Source organism: Emydura macquarii, unplaced genomic scaffold, assembly GCF_026122565.2.
Source record: "Emydura macquarii macquarii isolate MOO-44397 ecotype Brisbane River unplaced genomic scaffold, CSIRO-AGI_Emac_v2 contig_3348, whole genome shotgun sequence".
NCBI classification, from domain to species: Eukaryota; Metazoa; Chordata; order Testudines; family Chelidae; genus Emydura; species Emydura macquarii.
The window spans coordinates 3,219,273-3,246,076 of NW_027133485.1; the positions used below are offsets into that span (position 1 = coordinate 3,219,273).

The 26,804-nt window shown below is 53.6% G+C and overlaps 3 protein-coding genes across 7 annotated transcripts in view; 1 reads left to right on the plus strand and 2 right to left on the minus strand.

Annotated features, from left to right (window-relative positions):
* The window catches only part of TFAP2E (transcription factor AP-2 epsilon), a 46,269-nt gene extending 43,485 nt beyond the window's left edge, over positions 1-2,784 (minus strand). For 2 of the 4 annotated variants that reach the window (XM_067533690.1, XM_067533689.1), the window contains exons 1-2: positions 2,364-2,784; positions 1,508-1,951 (exon numbers count right to left, since the gene is read on the minus strand). In XM_067533690.1, the coding sequence (XP_067389791.1) occupies positions 1,508-1,951; positions 2,364-2,390 (471 nt within the window). In that variant the 5' untranslated portion in view covers positions 2,391-2,784. Of the gene's footprint in view, positions 1-1,507 lie in introns of all 4 variants that reach the window. The other 2 variants (XM_067533688.1, XM_067533687.1) reach the window with 1 other exon arrangement.
* A 12,200-nt stretch (positions 2,785-14,984) lies between these two features.
* NCDN (neurochondrin) lies at positions 14,985-24,857 on the minus strand. 2 transcript variants are annotated; one of them, XM_067533926.1, is made up of 7 exons: positions 24,797-24,857; positions 22,255-22,394; positions 20,717-21,712; positions 19,620-19,861; positions 18,177-18,401; positions 17,152-17,294; positions 14,985-16,804 (listed from the first exon to the last, which is right to left on the minus strand). In XM_067533926.1, the coding sequence occupies exons 2-7, from the start codon at positions 22,378-22,380 to the stop codon at positions 16,368-16,370; spliced, it is 2,169 nt and encodes a 722-aa protein (XP_067390027.1). In that variant the 5' UTR covers positions 22,381-22,394; positions 24,797-24,857; the 3' UTR covers positions 14,985-16,367. The 2 variants fall into 2 exon arrangements, with proteins under 2 accessions (XP_067390027.1, XP_067390026.1); XM_067533925.1 differs by lacking the exon at positions 24,797-24,857 and adding an exon at positions 24,031-24,320.
* The window catches only part of KIAA0319L (KIAA0319 like), a 49,139-nt gene continuing 46,775 nt past the window's right edge, over positions 24,441-26,804 (plus strand). The window contains exon 1 of the mRNA XM_067533923.1: positions 24,441-24,788. The gene's annotated coding sequence lies outside the window, so the exon portion shown is untranslated. The remainder of the gene's footprint in view (positions 24,789-26,804) is intronic.

A 26,804-nucleotide genomic window follows, 5' to 3' on the forward strand; every position in this document is an offset into this window, starting at 1 on the left:
GCGGGGGGCCGGGAGCTTGCGCTGGGGGCTACACTAGGTTGGGGGGGTTTTGCGGTGTTTATTTCTAGACATTTCCTTTGCCATCGGGCGGACAAACCGGGAGCTAAAAAGGAGACGCGAATTAACAAAACACGAAACGAATTTTTAAAAGGGGAGTCGAAGTTCGCTACAAATCTCTGGCGCTTCGGCCAGCCGCGCCGGTTCGGTGGGAAATGGATCAAAGGGCCAGGAAATGCAAACGGAACTTTCCATATTTCGATCCACTGGGGAGCGCGAAGAAAACGGGGCCGATTCTGCCTCGCTCTTTGTTAATCGCCTGGGCTTTGACGGCCCCAAGGAAAGCCGGGCCGGGATTGAGTGAAGCCGAAGGGAACTTGTGGATTTCTGTCCTGGGGAAAGAGGCCGGTCTTGCTCCGTCTCTTAACACAGCGAACTGCTGCCTTGTAAATATCTCCGGGCTCCCTTCCCCCGAGCCCGGAGCCCGACATAAAATGAACCCCGGCGAGGAGACGGCGTGGGGCGGGGAAGGTACAAACACGGCACAGGCGGGGAGGTTTAGCTCGCCGAAAATAAAAGAAACACATCGCGTTTCTTTGCAGGACGAAAGAGGAAAAGGTTTGAGCGGAGGCGCAAATTTGGGGAAAGCGAGTCTGGATCAGAGCCGGGAACGTGCAGCAACAGCAACGCCGGAGAAACGAAAGGGCCGGTTTGGGACCCAGCACCATCAATGTCTGCGGGGCCGTTGGGAACAGAAACGTGGCCCTCGAGCCCCCCCAGACCGAGGAATCGCGTTTCCAGCTCCGCCGCCCCGGGCCGAGCCCCGGCGGGTTCTCGGTCGGTAACAAAACGCAGCAGCTGGAGAACGGATCGTTTAAAGGGGGGGATCGTGGCCCTGTTAGAAGCGGAGCCGACCCGTGGCTTTGGAAAATGAAACCTCTGGCAGCCGGAGCCTGCCCTGCGCCCCTCTGTGTGCGAAGCCTTCGCGTTCACACCGAATCGAGGGTCTTTTCGGGTCTGGCCGCGACCGGCTCCGAATGATCAGCGGGGCCTTTTCTCGGGTCCCGTTTTGGTTTCACTCTCCTGACGTCGGAGCCTTTGACAAATAAAAGCCAAAGTCTCCGGCTCGCCCCGGGCCCGAGCAGCCGGGGCAGTGGGTGATTCACTCCGCAGCAGAGGGGCTCGCTCCTGCCCCCACTTCACCACGACACCCGCCCCGCTTCCACCGCCTGGTTCCACACGCCGCTCCCCCGCGCAGGGCCACGGAAAGTCGGTTCGCAAGGCGGGTCCGCAGCGCGGGCCCCAGGGGCCGGGGCGGGACCCCTCCAGGGCCGCGAACAGGACCGGGGACTCCTGGCTTTGCGCCCCGCGGGCCGTCAGCTGGGACGTGGGAACCGCACGACCCCGGCCGGAGAACGGCTGATCCGGTTTAACCTAGCCCTCCCCTCCCCCCCCCGAAGGCAGGTCGGATCTGGGGGGGTCCGAGCCCCGCGCGGAGCCCGCCACGTACCTGGATGTCCTCCAGGCTGTGGTGTCCGAGTCCGTGGAGGCCCAGCGGTCCGTCTCCCAGCCCGTGGCCGCCATCGGCCAGCCCGTGCAGCAGGCGGGGGACCCCCGGGTATTCCCGGCGGGGGTCCAGGCTCAGCGCCCGGTGGCTCTGGGAGAGCAGCCCGGCTTCCTCCTGCCGGGCGCGCTGCGCGTGCCAGCCGGGCTGGTGCTGGTGGATGGGGTTGATGGCGCCGTACGGGTCGGCCAGGTGCGGGTAGCCGGCCTCCTGGCTCTGCGGGTAGGCCATGGGGGGCTGCGGGTAGGGCGGCGGGAAGTAGGGGGGCTGGAAGTCCGAGGCCGGGGTGTGGCAGAGCGGGGGAGCCGAGGAGTAAGCCGCCTGGTTGAGGGAGGGGAGCTGGGACAGGCGGCCCCCGCTGGAGGTGGCGTTCAGCCCGTCGGGACGGTCCTGCGGGGCCAGAGGGAGAAGAGAGACGCGGGTCAGGCCGAGCTGGGGGCCCCGGGCTCCGAAAGAGCTTCCCCGGCGGCGCGGACGAAGTGTCCAGCGCCGGGCACACCTTGGCCGCCTCCCCCGCCACGGGGTGGCCAGTCCGCTTTGCCGCCTGGCTCTGTCCCCCCCCCCCCACCCCCAGGCAGGGAGAGAAGCAGCCGGGCTCCCCGCCGGGACCCAGCCTCCCCGCCTCGGCTCTTCACCCCAGTCCCCCCAGCCCGGGACCAAGGACACCCCGTGACATCTCCTGGGGTCTGCAGGGGTGAGGTTGCCTCGGTCCCATTCCTCTGGGGGCTCCTTGGAAAAGTGGCTGCAGAGGGTGGGACCCCAGGACTCGCCCCCCGCCCCCCCCATCCTCTCTCCCGCTTACCATGGCTGAATAAGTGTGCACCAACATCTGGGCGGGGGGCGGGGGGGGCCCTACGGGAAGGCGCCCCGGTGGATGTGCAGCAATCAGAGCCAGGCCCGGTAACAATCCTTCACACGCGGGGCCAGGCCGGCAGCTCCATGGAGGACAATCCCAGCGCCCGCGGGGCGGGTGGCTTTGTCCCTTGGACGACAGGCTCGTGCAGTCCCCAGGTGTTGCAGATCGTTCCCATCGCCCACTCCGCCCGCCTCTGAGCCCGGACCAACTCCATGCACGCCAGTTATAGCGCCGGGAGCGCGCCGGGGCCGCCGGGAGCGCGCCTTAAAGAGACAGAGCAGCCGCTCAACTTCTGGATTTCATGGACCGGGGAGAGAGAGGTCGTGTCTCTTCCCGGGGAGCTGGGTTGTGTTGTGTTGTGTTGTGTTGTGTTTTTAAACCACCACGACACGCCGGGGCAGGATACCTGTTTTTAAATCGGTGTCGATCTGTCTCTCAGCCCAGAGAGACCCGTTCACACTGAAATGACTCGGGGCTTTTTCAAAACACCAAAACACTTAGAGAGGGGGGGGGGAGATCGTTTGGCAAAGACACAATTTGTTCCTAGGATTTTTCTCGGTGTTTTGTGGTTTTCAAGCCGGGTTTGTCTGTCTCGCTGCGGACAGAGCGGGCAGAAAAGGGGCGGCGCGGACGGAGGATTCAGGGGGAATTTCAGCTCCAGAGACCGCGTCAGATATTCCTTGAATCGGGATTGGGAACAATTGCCTTTGCTCCTGCTCCGGGTGGCGGGGGCTCCGCTGTCCAGGGGGCTCATTTCTTGCATTCTTCTGTCATTCGGGCAGTTTTGTTTTGGTCACAGACGAAATTTAAAAAAAAAATCCTCCCCTCCCAGACCCAGACCCAGACCCAAGCCCGGATCGGGGGGGCCGGTAGCTCCCCGCACGGCAGCTTCCAAGCCGACGGCAAAGATCTCTGCAAACGTTGGTGGGTTTTTTCCTGCCGGGGGGGGGGGGGGGGGGGGTCGGTTGCTGGGGCAAAGGAGAATGTCAAGCGGCGGGGCTGGGCGGGGCAGGTGCGTGGCGGGGCCGGATCGCGGATTACAGGACACGGCGCGTCGCGCTCAGGTTTCATTGTACTCGCCTGACACCGGCCGCCTCCGCTCGCCCCCCGCCGCCAGCAAAGCGACTCCCGCTGCCCCCAGCTCGGCCCGCGGGGCTGATTTCGAAATGCACGAATTCACTCCCGAAGTGACCCGGATCAAAAGACACAGGACACTTCGGAGCAGCGGCCCCAGCCGCCCCCCGCTCTGCACCCGATTCACCCCCGGGTTCAAACACACCAGCAGGAAACCCGTCCTCGTGCTATCAGCTTTACCCGAAATAATCCCCCCCCCCACTGTCCACAGCCCCCCAGGCAGCTCCCCACCTCCGGCGGAGGGGCCGAGGGTTTCCAGGCGCTGACAAATGGGTGTTCTGCGTTTACACGATCACTCCGGGATCATCGATACGTTTCGTTTGCATCGATTTCCTCCCCCGGTCCTGCTCGCGAGTCTCTGAGACGGGTTGGAAAATTCATTTTAATCCCACCCGGCCCCGGCCCCGGCCCCGGCCTCGGGTGCGTTCAGAGCCTGGGCCCGCGCTGGAGAAGGAGAGAAACCTTTGCAGAGCCGCACGGCCCGGGCCAGCCCCCAGGGCTCCTCATCGTCCCTGCCTGCCCGGGGGCCGCCGGCCGGGCCGGCTGGGGAGCGCTGGGGAGTCTGCCCCAGGCAGGCAGAACCGGGCCCCGCTCAGCCCAGCCCCGCTCAGCGCTGCAGGCCCGGCCCAGGGGCTCGGGGCGCGGGTGGAGGCGTCCACACACGCTCCCCTGCGCTGCGCCGCTCCGCTCCGCCTGCCCGCCGGTGTGAAGCCGGCCAGGGCCCGTGTGTTTGCCGCCCCGGCCCCCGCTCAGCCAGGGCTGGGGAGCGGAGGGGGTGGGGTGGGGCGGGAAGGTGTTTCCGTGTGAATTCAAAACAACGAAATCGGTGTGTCAGAAGCCCCGGGCTGGGGAATCCGGCGCCGGGCAGCGCCGATCCTGGCACCGGCCGAGGTAACGTGCGGCAAAGCCGCCGGGCGAGCGAGACAGTCGGGAGCCCTTGGTCCAAATCGCGGATGGGTGTCGGAGAATACACACCAGCGTGTCCGCGCACACACACACACACCAGCGTGTCCACACACACACCAGCGTGTCCGCGCACACACACACACACCAGCGTGTCCACACACACACCAGCGTGTCCGAAAATACACACGAGCTTGTCCGCACACACACACCAGCGTGTCCGCACACACAAACGTATCTGCACACACGAACAAATCTCTCTCTATTGCTACGCGCAGACTTTTGTAACCCCTCACCCCTATACACAGCGACACACACCAACGTATCTCTAGCAACACACACGCGCACACAGACCCCTCCGCAGCGGTGCTCCGCGGTACGCGCCTGTCTGTACAATTGGACATACACACCCAACGGAGCTAGGCACACACCTGTACCACACACAGATATCTACCCATGCCTCTGATCAATGACTGCACACACACACACATCTCTCTAGCGACAAAGCACAGACACACACACACGCATTGTCATGCCTTTGCCAACACCTACACACAGACACAAGTATCTCCCGGTAGCTACACACAAGCGAAGTAACCCCCGGGGGCACACACGGGCGTGCACCCATTTCCCAACCCCCGGGCTCGCGGACTTTGCTCGCTCTCCATTTACTGGGTTTAGAGAAACCGGATCAACTTCGCTCCACGAACTGGAGCTAGGCCCGCTCCCGGAGTGACTGCTTCCCACCCCGACACCCGAAGGAGCCCAGGCCGCACAGCCCGCGTCGGCAGCTCTCCCGGCTCCTGCGGGAAATCGCCGAGGCAGCGGCTTGGCTGGACTCGGCAGAGCCGGACTCAGGTGTGGGGAAGACGCAAGGCAGCACGTCGGGAAGGGGCGTACGAGGCTGTTTATTGCGGAGCGGAGCGTCCGGAGAATTCGGTGTGCGCTGTGGGTTTGTTACACACACATACGTGTGTCAAACGCCGCAGGGAACACACACTTCCTCGGACCGCCGCCGGCCTGGGCGTAGCGGCTTTTCTGCCTTTCCAGCCACTCGTGCAGGAACCAGACTCGCTCCCCGCCACTGTCCTGCTCCTGCTCCTGCTCCTCAGGCCCGGCCCAGCGCCCCACCCGCTGCGCCCCCCGAGGCGCGGGGCAGGGAGCGAGGGGGCAAAGCCGGAGTCAGACCCGAAGTCGGATCACGCACTTTCCTTTCTGTGCTTCGGCAAATCCCGCTCCTGACTTCAGCTCCTCCTGAAATGCGGAGATCAACACACACACACACACACACACACACACACACACACACACACACACAGAGGAATGTGTTGTTGTTGTTGTTGTTGTTGCAATGTTTCGGGTTCTCCTCCCCGCTGTTGCTAGTCCCACAGCACCCAGCGGCTGCGTTCACTTTACCCTCCTCCTGACCTCTGGAGATCCATGCCCGTCCCAGGACAAAGCCAGGCGGCATCTCCAGAGCAGGCTCCCTTTACTGGGGGCAAACCACGCGTCCGCCCGGCTAGGAAAGACAACGAGGAGAAGGCGATTCTCTCCCAGCCCTGCCCCGCTGCAGGGACATTGCACAGAAGGGGTGGCAGGACTCACAGCCTGGGGCAGACGGGACCCCAGGACAGCGTTTGCAAGGAGCTGAACAACGCCGCCCTCACCGCCAGCAATAACCGCAGTGACAATCAGCATCAGCCCCAGGTGCTCGCCGGCCGGTCCAGATGTTCTCCCCGAGCCGGTGCGGCCTGCCCGAGCGTTTCTGGGGCGGGGCAGGAGAAGCAAAAGAGAAAAGAGCCTTTGGAAAGAAATGTCACCACGGATCAGCTCCGGGTGGACGATCCCGACCCGTCTCCGGCCCCTTTCCCTCCTCGGACGGACGGACGGACGGACGGGCGGGTTTGCTCTGGTGCGGGGAGGGGGAATAAATCCCTAGTGGCCAAAGCCCCAAGTCCAAACCGGGTCCAGTAGCCCCGCCGCACTCGGAGCCCGCGGGCCCCGGGAGGTTTAGCGCCCAGCCCCGGCCCAGGCAGACACAGCTCCGCGGTCTCGGCTGCGCGGCGGGGGCTGCTCCGCGTTAGAAGCACTGGCTCAGGAAGCTCCGGGGTCATTTGAAACTTCGCAGAGACGCGGTGGCAGGGCCGAGAAGAAAGGCGCCCCCCGCCCGCCCCGCGGTCCGTGTTCCTGGCGGGCTGGAATCGGGTCGGGCGCCAGGTGAAGCTGCCGCTCGCTGCGGATCCTCCCTGGCTTGCGAAGGCCGGTGCCGTCTGGGCGCAGGTGACTCGCTCGGATCCGGAGCCAGGCGGGGGCAGAAGGAGTCTGACAAAACTTTGTCATCGGGAGTGGAGTGCGGGGGGCGTTGGGGGCTGGTTGCAGGAGGAGAAATCCATTTTAAAAGCAGCTACCACCAGCCCAGCGTGTAAAACAAGCGAGTACCTAGAAAGAGGTGTGAGCTCCTTCCCGTGTGGACAGCACCGCAGCGGGGTGGTGGGGCGCGCTCCGCCGCTCCCTGCACCGAACCCCGCTCCTGCCGGCTTTGGTTTGTTGACCTTTTAGCGCTGTCTTACATTTCCCTTCTGCCTTACAGAGCCCAGGCTGCACCCCCAGGTGAGGCGGATCGTGCCAGGCGATTGTAGGTCCAGGGCTCTATTCCCTCCTCCAGCTCAGCTTATTCTGTCAGCCTTCTTCACCTCTCTTCAGAAAGCGCTTTTGGACCTTTCAAAACTGACCATCCGCTTCCCCACACCGCTCCATAACAATGAGTCTTGTTACTACTTCCCTCTCCTTCCCTGCCAGGCACCATAGTCCAGCCCTTGGAGCTGGGGCCTAGGAAACCTGGGTTCTCTTCCCAGCTCTGCCACACACTTGGGCAAGCCACTTCCCGGCTCTGTGCCTCAGTTTCCTCTCCCACCCTTTGTCTTTTTAGATTTGCAGGGCAGGGATTGTCTCCTTGTTTGTGTTTGTACAGCACCTGGCACAATGGGGCCTTGATCATCTTTGGTCTCACTGTAATATACATAATAAATAACAAGAAAGTCTTTGCTGGCACCAGTTTGTCCACAGTGGTGCAGAAGTTCCCGTTCGTGGCAGCGTGTAATTTGTGTATGAGCGGAGAAGAAACACTTTAGCCTAAACTGTAATACACTGTGATGTGTGATAGACATTAGCAAACAGAATCCCACATTAAATTTAATTTAATTCCATGCTTCCTGCCCCGAGCTACAGCTCCCTTCATTTTCATTTTTCCTCTGAATTCCCACAACTCAGGCCTCTTTGATTTCCAGGTTTAATTAACAATGCTCATTAAATGAATTTTTATTCCTTTCTTTTAATATTACTCTGCCACCTGTCTTTAGGAGGCAAAGGCTGATCATTTATTCTAATTTATTTCTATTAAAGATGGCATTTAAGGGCGGGAGGAGAGCTATAGAGAGGTGTAAAGGGCTGATATATTCAGATGCTCTTCAATTCCTCTCCCGCCCTCCTTCCAAAAATGCTTTTCAAGGACACTGCCTCTGAAAGTTCTTGGGAGCTGTATTTATTTTCCACCAGATCCGTTTCATTTGCTAAGAAAAATTGGATTGGACATGCTATATTTTGCAGTTATGTTCCAGTTCATTCTTAAAGCCCCTCGCCCGTCTAGTCCGTATAATGTTGATTCTTTATTAATCCGAAAGAGGCAAAACTGTGCAAAATGCGAGTGGTAAACACAGCTAACCCGCCTGCCCACAGGATCGCAACACAATGGGGGATGCTGGGAGCGTGAGAGGGGAAGCTGTGGTTCCACTGGGAAAAAACCAAACCAAACCAAATAAAAGCACAAAGCTGCCACATGGTTACCAAATATTCCTGGGGAACTTGTGGCATGACAAACCCCTCTGTGCGCCTGGGCGAAGGAGGCTCAGCAGCGCGGCTCCCAGCTCTGCATGGAGGTATAGGAGCACAGGACTTGCTGGAACAGATGAGATCCAGGATCCATCCGGCCCAGTGTCCTGTCTCTGATAGTGACCGGCACCAGCTGCTTCAGAGGAAAGTGCAAGACATTTTGAAGTGAACACTAAAGTGTGTGTGTGTGTTGGTGTTTTGGGGATTGTGTATTTGTGAGACTGAGTCTGCCTCAGTGTAGGAAGCCACCACTCATTGTCTCCTATCGCAGGTCCCAGCTCTCTAAGATGGATTCATCCTCCTCTCACCCCCATTTTGCTGGGTGTTCAGCTCGCCCTCGCTTGTTCTCACCTCATAACCAGGGCCCAGCCCGGTTCCCATTGAGGCCAAGAGGAATTTTGCCATTGACTTTGACTGGGGTTGGATGACGCCACTGGTTCCTTGCTGCAATGATCAGGGTCAGTCCATGAGTTTGCTTTATCATTATTTATTATTTGTATTACAGTTGTGCCTCAGTGTTCCAGTCATGGACCAGGGCTCTACTGTGCTAGGTGCTGTACAAACACAGAACAAAAAGACAGTCCCTTTCCCAAAAGAGTTTACAATCTAAGTATGAGATACAGACAGATGGGGAATTCCAGGAAAGAATGAGACAGCGTTGTCTATATAGACAAGACAGATGGGAGGTGAAAGGCTACTAGGACACATAATTTCATTCACACCTGTCTTCCAGGTTAGAATTGCCAAGGCAGGAACATTCTTCCTCATCTGTTGTGCCTAGGTGAGCAGCTCACCTGGCATTGTCCAGTCCCTCCCTGGTGCTTCCGAGAATCCACTAGCCCTCTTACGTTTTCCTCCCTGTACAACTTCCCTCTGGCTGGAGTTTCCCTATCACTGGAATTGCAAGCTGCACATTCCCTTCCCTTCCATTGTACTGCAGGCTCCGGGGACGTCCATTGTTGCACTGGAGTAGCGTCACACCCAGGTCCCTATAAGCAGGTTAGACTGCACTTACAAAACATGCAGGACTTGTAAGATTTCCCACCTGCCCATCAGGACTGCAGATTTATGTAGAGCATTTTCAAACAGCCATTGATGTGCGTCATTTAAACCAACCCTTAGAAACAGTTTGCTGCCCCATAGGCAGCAGCCAGGTTTCAAAATGTTGATGGAGATTATTATTTATATTTGTGCGATTGTGGAGTCCAGAGGCCGCAGTCAGGATTACGGCCCCATGGTGCGGAGCGCTGCACAAACACACATCGAAACACAGGCCTTGCCCCAAAGAGTTTACAATTGAATATGCTTCATTTTATAGTTGGTTCAGACTACCGAAAGCAATGGGACAGTATCATTTAAAACATCCAGGTCATCTAATTAATCTACCTACAGTTACACAATACAAAGCACGTGCGTGTACACAGAGAGAGAGCATAACCAACCTATAGTTACTTTTGCATTGGGAAATTTCCCTATAAGCAAACAAACAAACAAAACTGCAACGTGCATGTTGTGATACATGGAACCAGTTGGGACTTTCATCCTACCAGGTCTAAATTCACTATACCAATGGATTCATGGATCTAGGTGTACAAAATGTGGCCTCCTCTGCTGAGACCACCATTTACCAAGGGTGAAATCTTGGGCCCATTGATGTCCACCGGAGTTCTTGTTCACCTGTTGTGAATACTGACATCCAAGTTAGAAACCCCTGAAAAACTGGTCACATAAGGGATGTGACAGAAACTTATCCCTAGCCATATCTGTTTGCCCCTTGAGCATTTATCACCATTTGTACAACACCATGCACGTATGTGGTGCTTTACATGGGCTCTGCTAGGGGGAGTCTGCAGTCTCAGTATAGACATATCATCACCACTGAAAATAACTGGCAGAAATGAGGTGTTAGGGGGCCATAAATAAAACTATATGGTTGCCTGGCTTTTCCTACAAAACAATGCGCTGATTCATCCCTGCATTGAGTCTCTGCCATTAAGACTCCTGGCCTAGCACTCATCAAATACTTATCTAAGATGCGGGCTGTTCCCATCATTCCCAGTGTCCATGGACAAGAAATACAGAGAACCAACACAGCTACTGTAGAATGACAAACTTCAGACGGGACTTGAGAGGCATGGGAGGAGAGGCACTTACTTAACATGAGAGCTACCCCTAGAGGTGAGCTGGAATCAGTGCAACTCCTGGGGCCACAGAGTCTAGTAAGAATAACCAACTTCCTCACATTTTGCAGCGAGCCCTTTGAACAAACGCCCTGGCTGATTTCTGAGGCAGGGCTGCAGCCAAGGAGCAACCTAATGAAATATTTAGTGTAATCACCAGTGCTCTTCGGGTGAGACGCTTCGCCAGATACCGGCTGTTATGGCAGAACTGGCAATGCACCCTAAGCTATGCACGTACAACAAAACAAAATATGCCTCTGCTCGCTGGAGACCTTATCCCTCCCGTCCACACTATGGTGGAATACGTCTGCTAGTTCCCAGCGAGCCTGCACTGGTGAGGCGTGCATGTTGTGAGATAAATGCACATCATGTGGATGTTCTCAGCAATAATACTAATGCCTGCCAGTCAGGGAGCTCAAAGCACTTGGCAGGCATTAGTCAGTTAGGTCGCAGAACACCACGGGGCAGTAGGTGTATCATTCCCTTTTTCAGCTGGAGAAATGGATGCACAGGAAGTGACATGGCTTGCCGAAGGGCTGTCATTGAATCAGTGGTAGAAGCTGCAATTGAACCTCAGAGGCAGCCTGGTCTAAGACCTAGATCCTATCCCTGGCTCTGCCACTGGGCTGCTGAGTGACCTTTGGAAAGTCACTTTATTTTCCCCTGACTCTTTCCTTTGTCTGTCTGGTCTAGTCAGCCTGCAAGCTCTTTGGGGCAGGGACTGTCTCTCACGCTGTGTATGTGCTGGGCCCAGTGTGATGGGTCTTTAGGGTGCTCCTATCATACAAAGAGAGGCCTGACGCTGCCTCCTGTGCTCTAACCACTAGAACACACTCCCTCTCCATCATCAGAGCACAGTGGTCCAGGGAAGAACAGAGCGACCTTTAAAGGCATATTGCATCCAAGCCCGTGTTTTAGAAAGCCATATGCTGGGCTGAGGCTGCAATAGCATTTCCCAAGCAGCCCAGTTGCTTACATGGCGTGTTTGCCCTATGGAATAAGTCCCTGTCAGGCATTTAGCCCCATCGAAAGCTCTTAGAGTGATGTATCTCCCTCTTACCCCAAACTGACTATCTGGGACAGCTCCCATTGCCAGGCAGCTCCTGGCAAGCCAGGGGGGCTTACGTGAAGAGACACGTATCTTAGAAGCAAACTGGGGCCTGCCAAAGGCTCGAGTTATCACCCATTTCTGTACAGCAACGGGCATTCGTTCCCACATCCTGCCACAGCAAGAGTTCCTTCCTAAGCTGCAGAGCACAGGAATCAAGCTCAGGGGATTCAGCCATTGATTTTAGGGGACTACGTCAAATCTAAATGGGCTGATAGTTCCCCAAAGTCATTGCCCTGGGATAAGCAGTTAAATGAATGGTCTGAATTGAGACTGTGGCTCTTAGTAATTGTCCAAGTGTCTGTATCATAGACAGCACCATTGCCACTAGCTAGTGCCCTGGTTGGCACAAAAGGTCAAGGATCAAATGGGTCACAGGGCCTGAATTCCCTCCCCCTCTTAGAAGGGGGTCCCACTAACGCCAGGCCAGGTCTCTGTCCAGGCCCGGTGTGGGGGAAGTTTGCGCTGCTGGCGCTCAGGAGGTTTCCGGTGTCTGGGGTCATCAAGCTGGCACCACTCATGAGCAGGGAGGCAGAGAGTCCCAGGACTGAGTCGAGGGGTCCAGTCTCCTGTCGGTGCAGGCACGTATCTTCTATTGATGATATCCTCTGTTCATGGGAGATCCGTGCCTAGTGAGCAAAGGTGGATGGAATCTGGATTAGGAGCAACCTTGGATAAATTGTTGGGTCGGGGTGGTATTTGACAAGCTGAAATGCATTTTTAAATATTCCAATTCCTGTTGATGGTCCCCTCATTCGCTGAGTGCCAGCTTTCTTGGCAGGCTGGGGGGCTTCACCCCGGCAGCAGGAAGGCAGGCTCAGCTGCTTGCTTGGCTTGGACGATGGTTCCTGGTGCCGCTTGCCTTTGTTTTGACTTGCATCCAGTCCCAAGCCAGGGAAATCAGCAAGATACTCCTCTGATGGGCAGGAAACTGCAGGCAGCAGACGGCATGGCTCTGATTATGAAAGCAAAATGCCTTACATAAAATTGGGAGTTTGAAAAAAAAAATCCAGCTAAGCCCTTCCTCCAAGAAAGGCCGTCTCTCTCTTCACACTCTCTCTGTCACAGGAAGCTGGCGGTGGCCCTCACCATGGGTTTCCAGGCACAGCCTCTCTCAGCGGTTTGTTCTAGCCTCTCTGATAAGCGGACTGGAAAACACCAGCTGAACTTTTTTTTGTGACAAGCTCTTAGGATGACCCCTGGTGGCTGTGCCTCAGGGTAGCGGGCTGGCTCCTGAGAGAGGGGCTCATCTGCTCTAGTGAATCATCTGTGGATAACATTGGATTTCATCGACCCAGCCTGGCTGTAGGTTTTTTTTATACATAGATTGACATGGTTATAGTAGGTGAAGAGGAAGCATGGGCTAATCTAACAGTAAAAGCCCAGACCTGAGCACCAGGAGAGCTGTGCTGTACTCCTGGTTCTTCCATAGCCTTACCATGTAACACAGGTTACATTGCCTTTCTGTGCCTTAGTTTCCCGGTCTGTAAAACGGGCACAACACATTCCTCACCTCACAGGGAAGGCCTGAGGCTAAATTTACTGACAGCTGTGAAGGTCTTTGAAATCCTTCTCAAGGGGAAGCTACAGAAGTATAAAGGACTTGCTGGTCCAAGATCCCCTCTCTTAGCATGGACGGAAAAGATCCCTCTATGACCAATCATCACAGATATTTAGGTGGAGCCAAACACATAGCACACACTGACCTGCCTGTGAGGAGCACTGGGCTTTTATAGAGAAAGCCTCCATGATGGCATAAGGTGCAATAAAGGTTTTATTGGCAGGAGTTTGGGACACCACCATGAGTCACGAGCTGTGAATTATGCAAATCATCTCTCAGGCTGTCAATAAACCCTTTGTTCTGCCTCACAGCAGCTGAGGTTTGGTTTCTGTCGAATTAGAGAGAAAAGTTATGAGGATTTTGTTTTGCATTTTAAAAAACTTGTGTTGTTCCTAGTTTTCATCTCCTTCTGCACGGAAGGTCACGTAGCCTTCGTAACATGTGCAGGCCCTGGAGATACAGAAAGATTAGGAGACGTTAAACCAGACTTCTTAAAGGGGGAAGCTATTTTAAATGGTCTGAATGGTTTTGTGTGTGAGGTCTGCTGTTGAACTTTGCTAGTTACAAATACCACATAGTCCTAGAGGTGTCCCATTTTCCATAAGGCTAGAGCAGGTGGTTTTATCATATCAGCCGTTAAAGTCACTGGTCCATCGCCGCCTAGTGGGTGCTTAGGCTGGGAAGTTTCAATATTTGGGGGACAAGACTTTTCTGGGGTATCAGAGGTGCATCTGAAATAGGACCGGGATGTCAGAAGCAGCACGAGCAGACATGGATCAGAGAGCAGGTGAGACAGCAAAACAACTGGAATTTATCACATGGTTACAGAAATACAGGCATTTGTCCCATGAATGTCATTATTGTGTGGGTGACATAAAAACCACACACACAATAGCCTTCCACCACTTAATTCAACCTTGAATAGAGTTGATCCTCTATCTTATTTTATCAAAATGCCAGGAACCAAATCATTTGAACTAACAGTAAAGCCACTTCCACCCTTTGCCTGGTCACTTTTGAACAGTGGTGTTGGATCAGTCAGTTACTACTAGGTATTTCATTAATCAGGGGCCAATGTGCTGCATGAGACAAAAGAGAAACCCAGGGAGCTTCATGTTAGTAAAAACCGCTCCTGCGCACTGAGCTATCCGTGCTGTTGGTAGTAGCCTTGTCTGTCAGGAAGTTGTGTTCTGCACCCTAGTGGATAAAAAGAGCAGCTGCTTATTTCAATGAAGATGAGAGGAATAGGTGAAGCTGAGGGAGACACCCAGTAACTTTGTTATAGGTAACACACACACACACAGCAACAAATGAAACGTGCATTAATAGGGATTATTTATTAGAACACAGGCCAGAGAATTTCACCCTGTGATGCCTGCATCCAGTCCACAATTGCTGGTTGAGCGAGAGCATCTCTTAGAAAGTCATCCAAATCTTGATTTAAAGACGCCAGCTGATGGAGAATCCACTATAAGCCCTAGATAAGTTGTTCCAATGACCAATTGCCCTCCTGGTTAACAACAGGCACCTTTTACAGGCCTCAAACCAGTGAGAAGCTCTGTTTGGCATAGGAGTTCATCTGTGTGGTGGCCCTTGCAAGATTGGGCCCATTCTTGGTTAGTCGGGTCACCAGAGCCTTGGAAACGTTGGGGGAAAAGGGATGCAATTTTTGAGGCCCTTTAGCCTTAATCACCTTTTACCTCTCCAGTTCTCTTTCTGATCTGCTGCTGTAAGAGCAAACGTGCTGACTTTAGGAGACCCACCGAAGTGAGTACAAAGGAGAAAGGACGAGAGATGCTCATGCACTTTAATAGAATTAAATCTCATTAGCAAAGGGATTTGCAAACTGAAGCAACACACCAATTCTTCTATAGCAAGTGGGCTTTTATTAAAACACTTTATTTAAAATTTGAAACGCCAACAGAATGAGAGAAAGCCAAGCTTTTCCTTGGCTCTTTTGAAAATGGCAAAGCCATCCTGCATGTGGGAACACAGGATTTGCAGGCTGCTCCAAGAGCCCCGGTGTTGGACTAGAGAAGAGACAAATAAATACTTTTGGTCAAGGTAACAAAATATAAAATCAACATCCTGGGAAGATTAAATTCCCAGATTCCATCTATACATGCCTGGGGGTACCCGCCAGTCCAGTGCCTGGTTTAATGAAGAGAGAAACTTCCATTCTTGTAGCAATGAAACAGACCAGCCAACAATGGCAGACCAAAATTAACGCAGCGTTGACCTTCTTCAAACAAAAGCACAGCTGTACAATCACCCTGCTTGATCTGAGAGCATGCAGTCAGCTCACCTCCAGCCACTAGATCCAAGTGCAAGGCAGGCTCAGATCACAAATGAACAGACTTTTGGTAGTCTTGGCTCTAGGCCCTAGTGGAATTTAGCTCACGTTGCATCCTTGAACCATCAGACACTTTGACACAGGGTGGTCCTTGTTGTTCAGCTGGGACTTGAGAATAGCAGGGGATGCTGCAGATCAGGACCGAGATCCATTCATAAAGGCCGGCTGGGGCTCCATTTTAGGGATGAGGTGCATTGGTAGGGGAGCCCCGGACTGGCAGAGCCAGGCGGGTCTGTCTGCAGTTCAGGAGGGAGATGTGTTAAGAGAGCTGTGTGAGAGCCCAGATTTGGCCAGCAGGGGGTGCTGCACTGACACATGCTAGCAGTGAAATCTCGCTCAGGCTTGAGAACAGCAAGTGCCTTATGCACAAATATCCGTAGAAATCACTCCCAGAACATGGAATCCAGGGAGAGTTGGTCAATGGGCCACTTTCACAGCAACAGCAGAGCCTCATTAGTCCTGGACAGAACGCATTTCTAAGGGGCACCCTCATGCCAGTCCTCTTCCCCGTTGGGACCCAACTCCCCCCATCTGAAAGGGCCCCTCCGCCCGATACCGTAAATGCAGAGAGCCAGGACGCAGCCAAACAGCAATTATTCTGAACAGCAGGTGCTGGGCAGAGCAAACCCTGCTCCTCCGGGCCCTGCTGAGGTCTGACTGCACCTCTGTAGTTTTATGAGGTGTTTGGCTACTTAAACACCTCTTGTCCACGTCCTGGCAGTAAAAGGTTGAAAGGTGCGTGAGGAGCTAGGAAAACCTCTCTCGAATGGCTGGCTTTATTCCCCCCACCCCTGCAGAGTGGGGCTGTGGGAGGAGGGGCCCTTTACTGCTCACAAAGGCACTGTTCTAACGCTGCCATGCCATAAAGATTGGCTATCTCTTTGCCCCGCTGTACCACGATCACTTCTCTGCATTGCTGACTGGCTCTGGCCAGCTCCAGCAAGACGCCCTGCAATGCTGTAATGAGTTCAAAGTCCATCGAGACCGGGGCAGCTTGACCCAATAACCGCAAGAGGTCATCCAGCCAGCGTGACCGAAGGACCGTTTGGGGCAGCCAGGGGAAGAGCGGCACGCAGCTGGCAAAGGTCTGCATCCCCAGGAACCACAGCTCACTGATATCTGCCCAGGCTGCCTTGTAGGCTGGCGACACGGCCAGGGCCAAGCCCTGGCTGGTGGGATCCGCTTGGGCAGTGTGGGCCTGAGAAAGGAAGCAGATAGCGGCTTCAAAGAAGTCCTTGGCTGGTGGTGTCCCCTGGAGAGCTGAGACAAAAGGGAAATGAATTAATTCACCAGGACGGCCTTGGGACTCTCCCACAAGTCAGCCTGCTGCAGGGTTTTTCTCAGGAGTGCAAAATAGGTGATACTCTGTGATACGGGAGTTCCTTAATCCACATCTCTTTCCAGCACCCCACAAGCCTACCACATGTTCTTTGTTCCACTAGGTTTGGGTATATTCACTAAACAGACCTTTCCAGTAACAGGACTCCTGACTCCAAACTGGGCAGGTCACCCTTTCTGTGCAATCCCCTGCCCCATTCCCGCCCCGATTCCAGTTCCATCCCACTGACAAGAAAAGCACTCAGCTTTGTCACCAGGTCACATTTTACCTGGAGAACTGCCAAGTAACCTGGCCATCATCAAGCCCAGAGTGGCAACGTGGGCTGCCAGAACGAGGTGAACTTTCTGGGGCTGCAGAGAAGGGAGAGACTTCAGCAGTGCATCCATCAGGGAGGAGAAGCATCTGTCTCGCCTAGAGAGAAAACCAAACCAGAGAGACGTGCGCTGAGAGATGCGGTTAGCTGGTTATAGACTAACCCAGCGGTGCCAGGCTTAGCACCGAGGCAGGGAAACAACCCTGGCACAGTGGGGAAGTCCCAACTCTAAACCCTGGAGTTCTGGGCAAACTGGATGCATGTTTTACAGCAAAGATAGTGTCAGAAAAGTGGCTCAGGAGGGCGGTGACGACTCTAATTCTTTCTCTCAGTGACGTCCCAAATGATCACACTCCTGTTAAAGGGCAAAAGGCAATTTCTCTCCACGGTGGCACCACTAACTGCAGCTGGGACCTGACGTACCTTCTGAGCTCTTTCTGCTTCAGAACCCCTGATCATTCTGTCAATGATGCGTAAGGAACAGATGCTGGCTTGCTCCCAGTGGCTGGGTCTGGTCTGCAGGGCTAACACGAGCCCACACCTGTTTGCCTCAGCAGAGGTGGCTGACGTGATTCAGACATGCAGGGGGTAGAAACCTTAGCAATGAGGCACCCTTTAAGAAAGTCCCTTTTGGACCAGAACTGCACTTCAAGGACCCAGCCCCTTGCCCAGAAGGACTGGATTCAGCTTTCTCTAACGTAGCTCAAAGCACTGGGCTGTGCAGCTCTTGAGAAGCCGAAGGGAAATCCCAGCTCCAACATGCCTTCGGCCTGACCTGAAAGGGTCTCGGCTGAGAGGGAAGGTCAGTGCCACGGCACATGAAGTACTGACCTCTCTGCTGAGTCTGTCAGTGGGGTACCAATTAGTGACACATGCTGGGAACTAGCCTGAGACCCGCCAAACTCATCTCTCATAGCACCTTTTTTCTTCTTACTGAGGATCTTAAAACACGCACTTTCCTGCGGCTCCTAGTTTTTTACCTGACCAAGTCTGGGGCAGTCACCACAAGGTTAAGGAAAACTTCACAGGTGGTTTGCAAACTGATTTCTATGCTGTCCGGAAGAGCAGAGGTCTGGGGGTTGGAGGCCAACTCCTCCCACTGGTGCAAGAAATACTGACACAGCAGTGCTGGTGCCCCCTCTGAGATAAGGATTTCCCGAGGTCGGTCCTCTGCCGTCAAATGGCACAAGCCAGGTAGCAAAAATCTGGAGAGGGACAGGGGTTGGAGATATAGTAGAGGAGATGTGGTTAGCTGGTTATAGGCTAACATTTCAAGCTGTTAAAAACAAAAAAACAAAATGAGCACATGGGAACGACACTGAAGGGGGAATGGAACGTAGGAATTGCCAGACTGGATCAACACACAGGCTACCTAAGTCCAGTGTCTGTCTCCGTTTTCAGAGTAAGGTGCAAGAAACCCCACAGCAGGCAGATGTGGGAAATCTGCTCCTAGGAAGGTCTCATCCTAACTCCTAATAGCTAAGGCTTAAGCTCTGATGCAGGCAATTTTATATCCCTTCCAGAGCACTTTGCTGCATTCATGGTTACAACTCTGGCTATTCCCATTATCGGTATAAACACCAATCCCTGCTGGAATCTTATAAAAGGAGTTCCTACCGCCTCTTGAACAGCAGACAAGGAATCGCTATCTACTGCTGAACAACACTCAAGCTGTGAAACACAAGGCTAGAGGCCTGATGTTGTGCATGCTGCGCTGCCGTCCAGGAGACCCTGGGTCAGTTCTATGTCCCAGCTCCGGCATCACAGAGTGGCTGGCAGTACTATGGAGTTTATGGTATTCTGCCAGAACACAGTAGAAGGCCCCCACCCATGCGCTGTCTGAGCTCCAGGTGCTAGGATCATACCTGCAGAATTATCCAGCTCAGAAAGGGAAAGTGCTTTGATGCTACAGTGGCAGGTCGTATATAACCCCGACGATTGAAAAAGGGGGTTAGAGTGAAAACCGCAAAGTCTGGTCAGCTTCCTATGCTGTGAAAAAGGGACACTTGAAATGAACGCTGGGTAAGTTAGAACAAAAGGAATGCTACTTCCCACTGAATGCAGCCAACCTGCGGGACTCTATGCTGCAGGAGGGGACGAAGTGAAATACCATGGCAGGACTCCTAAAAACATATGAAAGATGATCTACTGCAGTTCTGCTAAGACAAGAGCCAGCTCTCATGCACCCAGACACTGGCTGTTGCCATGGGGCTCAAGAAGCGATTTCTCTAGCCACCTTATGCAGAGCTGCACAAGTACACAGATGTATTATGGGTTTTTTCCTTCCTCTGAAGCACCAGCTGTGAGCAGGGCTACAGACTTGATGGCCCCACAGTCTGATGTGATCTACATTCCTGTGCCAAGATGTAGAAGTAACTCAGACGGCAGCATAACTGCGTCTATCCTGTGCTTGAGTTACTCACCTTAGAGCATCTGTGGGCCACACAGAACCTTGAGGGCTGCCCAGTCCAACCAGCTCCCCCACATGCTGGGATAGGTTCCTGGCTTTGCCCTGCTCTTGGAAAAGTGTCTTTGCATAATGAACAAGGAAAGGCAGGAGACTGCAGATTTCCTGCTTGAGGGAAGAGGTCTCTTCAGCCAGCCAGGTGCCGAGGATTCGAACAGAGGCGAATATGAAAGGATCCTTCAGCTTCTGCTCTCCCACCTGCCCATGGAAGAAAACAGGCACAAGATGACACAGCCGGGGAGAGCTCTGGGACCAGAGGCATTTCCCACTTCCCCTATGAAGTGAGGCCAAAGACAGGAAAACCTGATAGCCCTTCCCCTTGGTGCTGGGCAGTTAGTAAAGGACAGGAAAAGCTGGTCTCTGCCGCTCACTCCAGTGAGGTAAACGGATTCACAATTGACAGGAGTTTCATACTTCATTTCCCCCACTTCCCGAAAGCTAGTGAACTGGGCTACCCTGTCCTGCAATTACACAGGGAATGAAAATTACACTGGTCCAAGGTCCAGGACTTGCTGCATTCAGTCCTTGACCAGAGCTCAGACAGCACTGCTAGACCAATGGACCATGGACAAGTTTACACCCTCCTGGAATTTCTGATGGTAGAAAGCATTGATTCCTGATTCTGGCTGTTCTCTAGATCGCAGTTACCAAAACCTTTTTTCTTTGCAGGGAAGAGGGCTGAGCATGATTTTGAATGTCTTGTGACTTGTCAGATGTGAAAACACTTTGAGAAGACCAGTACAGATGTTTTTAGGAATGAGAGAGAACTGTTCCAAGCATCTGGGTGATGGAACAGGGAGCAGAAAGGAACGTGGGGGGATGAAGGAGTGGCAGTCTGGGGATACAACTTTTAAACAACATAGAAAAAAAAAACCTGGTAAGTTTTAAACACAGAGGCCAAAGAAAACTCTCCCTGATTTCCATGGAAGCAGGCGTGGGCCTGCGTGCATTTGGTATCTCCCAAAACCCAGCAACAAAGAGATCTTCCAGTGATGACCCCCATGAGACAGGCATCATGCCAGGGAGCGGGGATACTTTCAGTCATAGCTTTACCTGACTCAGATAGTGTATTACAGCCCCAAACGCCTCCTCCATGATCCTCACTAGTTGTATTTTCTGAGCCTCCCTCAGCCGAGGTTTCTCTTCTCTCATGCACTCCAGGATCCCCAGCTCAATAAGGGTGTAACAAGCTGTTACCACCTCCTGCTTCCCATCCACGTCTGCCGGGTCTGGCTCTTCCAGGGTCAAACGGACCTCCACGCAAGCCAGGTTCACCAGCAGGGCCAAGAACTTGTTCCCAGCCCTCTCCGCTGGGATCCAGTCTGAGCCACAGGTCTGCGTGAGGCAGGCAGCGAGTTTCAGTGCAGGGTCACGCTGGGACTGGCTCAGTTTGCTGCTCAGGATGCTAAACAGGCCTTTATAAAGGTTGCAGAGGCACTCAGAACCCTCTCGGTCCTGGGGGAGCAGCAGCGATGGAGACACAAAGTGAGGCAGCACATCACACAGCTGGAATTTGATCATGTCTTCAGCCTGTTGGAACTCCTCACTGAGCCTGCTCAGCACAACCATGAGGTCAGGGGTGGCTGTCTGCCAGCACTTAGTCTCTGCTGTGGCTAGAAGCCCCATGAGCAGCTCAAGGGCACGGTCACAGCTGTAACTGCGATTCACGTAGGCCTGGCACAGAGCTGACACGGTTCCCTGGGACACCAACTCTTTGGGGCCCCTGGGAGTGGCCATGACAGCACCCAGACACTGGTAAACATCATCGATCATGGAGCATATGGACATATCGTTTGGATCAGATGGGGAAGCCAGGATACTGTTGAAGGTGGGGATTTTGTTAAGGATCTGGGAGTGGCCAGCCAATTCCGGATCAGTGCAGAAACATGCCAGCAGGGTGAGGCCAAGCCCTCGGAACACGTGCTCTGGGCAGCCAGCTGGGGGCTCCCTGGAAGCCAGAAGCCGGTTTGGGAATGTGAATCCAACTGCATCAAAGATCCGACGACGGGTTCTGGAGTCGATGTCTCCAGCTCTGACTGCTCTGGTCACCTGCAGGACAAGCCAGGGATCAGAGGGCAGCATGAGTGCATAGGCAGAGGCCCTGCCTGAGGCCCTTTACAGGGCTGAACAGTTAAAAGAGAGGCCAGAGGACTTCATTCATTTATACAGCGAAGTGGACCCCCAACATTCAGCTGCCCCCATGTCTGCATGGGCACCTGGACAAAAGGTACAGTTGCCAACTAATACTCTGCACTCATAGCATCTTCCAGCTGGGCATCTCACAGTGCTCTGCTACCACCAAATAACTCTCACAACCCCATGGAGACTTGTTTTACCCCCATTTTACAAACAGGAAAGCCAAGGCACAGAGATCTGAAAGAACTTGCCCAAAGCCTCATAGCATGTCAGTAGCAGAACTGGCAATAGAACCCAGGAGTCCTGACTCCCAGTCCCCGGCACTAATAATTAACCTTGCCCCCATCCTCCGAGCCTGCTTCTCCATGCAGGGAGGTGTAACTGATAGTGGCTGCTCCTACATTTGTTTCTGAAGCGGTTGCATTCTATCGTGTCAGCCTGAAGCAGATTCTTACCAGGAGCAGGGCTGCAAACTGCTCACTGTCACTTTTTGCATCTCTGAGCACACCAAGGCACCGTTCCAGCGTTGCATTTCTCATGCTTTCACTAGCATCGGGAGTAGCTCCTGAATTGGAAGTCATGACACCAAGTCTACCTGTGAACACAGAAAGGCAGCTTTTACCAAACCAGCAAGCATTGGGATAGGCTTGAGGGCTGGCCATCCCAGTAGAGAAATCACGTATGATGGAGGGATGCGCTAACTGGGAAGGAAAAGAATCAGAGGGGAACGTGACTTGTTTAAGATCACTGAAAACTCATCAGACCCTTGTCATCATCCTGTCCCAAAATCACAGAACAAGGATTACATTAATCACAGGTAAATCTAAAACAATAGAAAAATGTTCCTTTCCGTGGCATGTAATCAACCTGTGGAATTCCCCACTATAGACTGCCAGCGTGTCAAATGCTGTGGCTGGATTTTAAAAGGAGCTGGGTTATTTTTTGGCCAAGAATAAAATCTGTACTCATGCAACATACCATATGGGCAATTGAGCATCAGGCTTCAGGGCATAAGCTGACAGTGGTAGGAGACAGGAAGGAATCTTCTCATCATCCCATCATGTGCAGCATGGTAAAATTGGCCAGATGTATTATGGTTGTTGCTTTGCACATTTATTTGAAGTATCAAATATTGATCCCTGCCAGATCAATGGACTGATCCGGACAACAGTCTATTCTGATGTGCCAAGCATTAGAAGGGAAAGAAAAAGCAAAAACAAAACAAAAAAATGAAGCTCTGTATTTAAATAAAGAGAGAAAAAATTATTAAAAATCCCTTCAAAGTAAGGGACGTCAACTTTTGCTCATTTAGTGCCAAATTTATTTCTAGCTTAAATTGTAGGGTAGCTTCTTTCTCGAATAAGTATTCCTTGCAGCTCGCTTTTGTTTGCATTATTACATACCAGAAGGCTTCCTTAATTATAGCTGCATATTCATGTGGCTGGGCTCAAGACTCTGTCATCAGCATTTCCATTACAAACCACAGTTTGAGAGAAGTTTATTATTTGGCTATAAAATTGTGTTCTAAGATCAAAGGTAGTGCAGTACGTCCAAACCCAGACACGAAAAAAGCTTTTAAACCAAAGTTGGTTTAAACTGTTGAGGCTATCGGAATTTGGCCAGGGCAGCAGCTTTTATGAAAAGAGCTCTGGGACCGTAACAAGAACAAGCAGGCAGGGCCCCCGCTTTGTGTGTCCCCAGACCGTTGGCGCTACCGGCAGCACAGGGTCCATCGCCCCACCCAGCACGGTCTCAGGGGGGAAGGCGGTGACGAATGACACCCCCCCAGCACGTCCTGCAGCCTCTGGATGTCCTGCAGACTTGGGCATCCCGACCTCCAGCTTTATGCCGCGCCGTGGGGCAGCTTTCCCCGGTGCCTGTCAGTCGCTCGCCCTGTTACAAGTGGGGGCATCACCCGCCCAAATGGAGGGGTGGGGAGAAAGAGGGACCCAGCTTGGCTGTCTGGTGAGACGGGGCCCTGTCCCTGGGGGCTGGGGATGTCCTGACCCCCCCACCACCACACTGGGGCGCACAGGCCCCATCCTCCCACTCAGAGATGCCCTTCAGTTCGCTCACTTACCACGCCCCTCCATGCCCTCCCCCCCAGGGCCCTGGCCAGACCCTGGGCTCACACACAGGCTCCCTCCACCCCCCAAGATCCCCCCTCCCGCACAGCGAGGGGAGCCTGAACCTGCTGCCCTCACCTCACCCGCCCCCACCAGCGCTCTCACCCCACACGCGGCCTGCTTTCGGCCGGCCGCTCCCTCCAGCCAATCAGCGAGCCCCACGCTCCAGCTCTAGCCAATCGCGCGCCGGCTTGTTAGGCGCTGGGTGGTGGTGATGCAGCCGCCGCCATGCGGGGTGTGGGCAACTTGCCCAGAGGCAGGACTTCCCCTTCCCGGCCGCTCGCCGCAGGCAGGACGAGCCCGGCCGCGGGGCCCTTCCCTACCCGAGCGGCTCCTGCAGGGCAGAAGCGGCCAGGCCCCACCGAGTACACAGAGATCACCGGTCTCCAACGTATTACGCTACTTCCGCTTCCGGGCGCCTATGGGGGGGCGGGGCGGGGTTGTGTTTCCAGGTCAGAGGTGAGCGAGCGGCCCCCCCCCCGCGCCATCTCCCCCGCCCCCACTCATCTGCCGCTGGGCTGAGGGAAGGAGCCGTCGCCGAGCCCGCGCACGTCGCCCAGCGCCAGCTCGCCGGGGATCACCCCTGACTGCGGGGAGCAGACCCGGGCCCTGCCCTTGGCCCCCCCCCATGGAAGCGGCGGAGGAGGCTGCGCGGCCCCCCGGCGAGAAGCGCTGCAGGCCTGAGCCCCCCCTGCCCTGCGGGGAGCGGCGCGGGTGAGGCCGCGGGGGCCGAGCGCTCGCCGAGGGGCGGTGTCGGGCCTCGCCGGGCGGGGGGGAGCGCCGGTGTGACACCCCCCTTGGACCCGCGGGCCCCAGCCCAGCCGAGAGAGCAGCCCCTGGAGCTCCCCGGTCATGTGCCCGTGGTAGGTACCCGTTTGTTCGGAGAGCCGCGGCCCGGGTGCTCGGCGCTGCACAGAGCCCGTGGCCGAGAGTTCCTCGCCCCCCTGCAAAGCGGAGGCAGCGGCTTCTGGGTTCCCTCCCGCCGCTCCGGCGGCCCCTGGCTAGTGCGGGGTGGGCCAGGGGCCGGGGCTGCTGGACCTGACGGTGGGAAAAAGCCAGAGCCTGCTCGTGTTACCCGCCTCCAGCGGATCCTTGCCTCGGGAGGCTGAGCCTGTTCTGGGCTGGGCGAGCCGCCTCGGCTAGCCACGGCTGTTTGTTGCCAGCCGTAACGCCGCGTTTTTTTACTCCACGCTCGGCGATGTGCTGAGATGAACGCTTTCCAGGACACACTGACAGGCTACTGTCAACGCATCCGCTCCCCGTCCAACTCTCCTTTGACTCCCATTTTGTTCAGGAAATTATTTCCCCCCTGTACAAGCCAAGGTGGCCTTTAGGTGGGATAAGAATAAGGTAAGACTAAGGTGTGCTATCAGGAGAGGGGGAATGTGTTGTTTCCATCCTCAGTTTGCTGTGTGGGGCTGGGGGGTGCGGGAAGCATTGCAAATGAGTTTACTTCAGGCTTATTTTGAAAAGTGTTGTAGTTTATTCAGTGTGTGTGTGTTGCAGTATTTTGTATAGCAACTTTAGGATGGACTGTTACTAAATTATATACGGTTGCATAGTCGAAGGAAAAAGATATCAAGAGACCTAGTAATGGAATAAAGACTTTGTCAGATGAAAGTAGACACTAGAGGTATTTTCATTGTTAAACACAGTGTCTGTGAATGCCAGTATGACTGCCCATACAAAGCTCACCTTGTAGTGCTTTGTAAAGGGATTTGTTTTATTTTATGTTCCTCTTTCATCTGTTGAGGGTAAGTTATAGTTACAAACGCTCCCTGAAACACACAATTTTAAATATAAATGCAAGGCAATGTATATCTATTCAGTTGGTTTACTAGGTTGTCTGAGCTGTAAGTTTAAAAAAAAAAAGTCCTGATTACTCAAACTGAATGTCTCATTTCACAGCTGTTAAGATGCTGATCAAACACAATTTATCACTGTGTACATGAACAGACTTCCACGTAGCTGGCAAACCGGATTATGATAAATCTTCATCGATCTAAAGACGTTTCAAGTAAACATTGTCTCATGAACCCTGTGGACAGCTGCGACTGCAGCAGAAATGAAGTTCTTATTTTTGGGTGTGCTTGTAACACCCAGGAGAGAAGTGTTGCAAACTTTTTTAGCTTCCTATTGGTTAAATGTTCTTTTATTCCCTCCCCCACTTTTCCCATTAGTTTCCCAGTTACATTTTCTTGTTGTTATAAGTTCTGTTGGCATCAATAAGAATTATACACTGCCCATATTCTTGTCTGCTGCTATTGGCCAAAATTCTCTCTAGTTCCATGGAATTTCCTTGAGTAAATTGATACTCAGTCCTGTAATAATGATGATAATACTGCTGAATCTCATTTGAAGAACTTGAAGTGGTTTACAGACATAAACTACTTAAATGTCATGATGTCCACATTCTGCCTTGTAAGATAGATATTTGATATTATGTTTTAGATCATTAACTTTTCATCTCATTCACATTTTTGAGCAATATGTCTGATAGCTCCTTCCACTGATTGGATATCAGTAACACATGAAAGAACTTGAGCTAGTTAATGTTACATCTGGACTCTTATTCTCAGTCTGAGAATGAGACTGGTCAGGGATCGGAAGGAAAACTGATCAAACTCCAGTTACAGCTTCTGTTTTGTTTTTTATTCTGCCTCCATTCTCAGTGCAGGTGAGACCTGGAAACTCACAAAGATTGAACTTCTGGTTTGACCATTAGTGCCATCATCAGTGTCCTTAGAAACAAAATGTATAGCAAAATAGGCCTTTAACTGGCTGTTATCAATGCTGCTTAACTTTTGTCTTTCTTTGTTTCTGGCTGGTACCAGCCAGCACAAATAGCCAAGAGATGACATTTTGTGCTGCGTGCCTAG

What these genes read in the sequence shown, in the direction of transcription:
- NCDN (XM_067533926.1), bottom strand. Translation starts at nt 22,380, where the DNA reads ATGACTTCCAATTCAGGAGCTACTCCCGATGCTAGTGAAAGCATGAGA. An exon ending in TGGCCCACAGATGCTCTAAG is followed by an intron (nt 18,402 to 19,619) that starts GTGAGTAACTCA and finishes GTCCCTCTCCAG; the next exon opens with ATTTTTGCTACCTGGCTTGT. An exon ending in ACTGCCCCAGACTTGGTCAG is followed by an intron (nt 17,295 to 18,176) that starts GTAAAAAACTAG and finishes TTTTCTCTCTAG; the next exon opens with GCGAGACAGATGCTTCTCCT.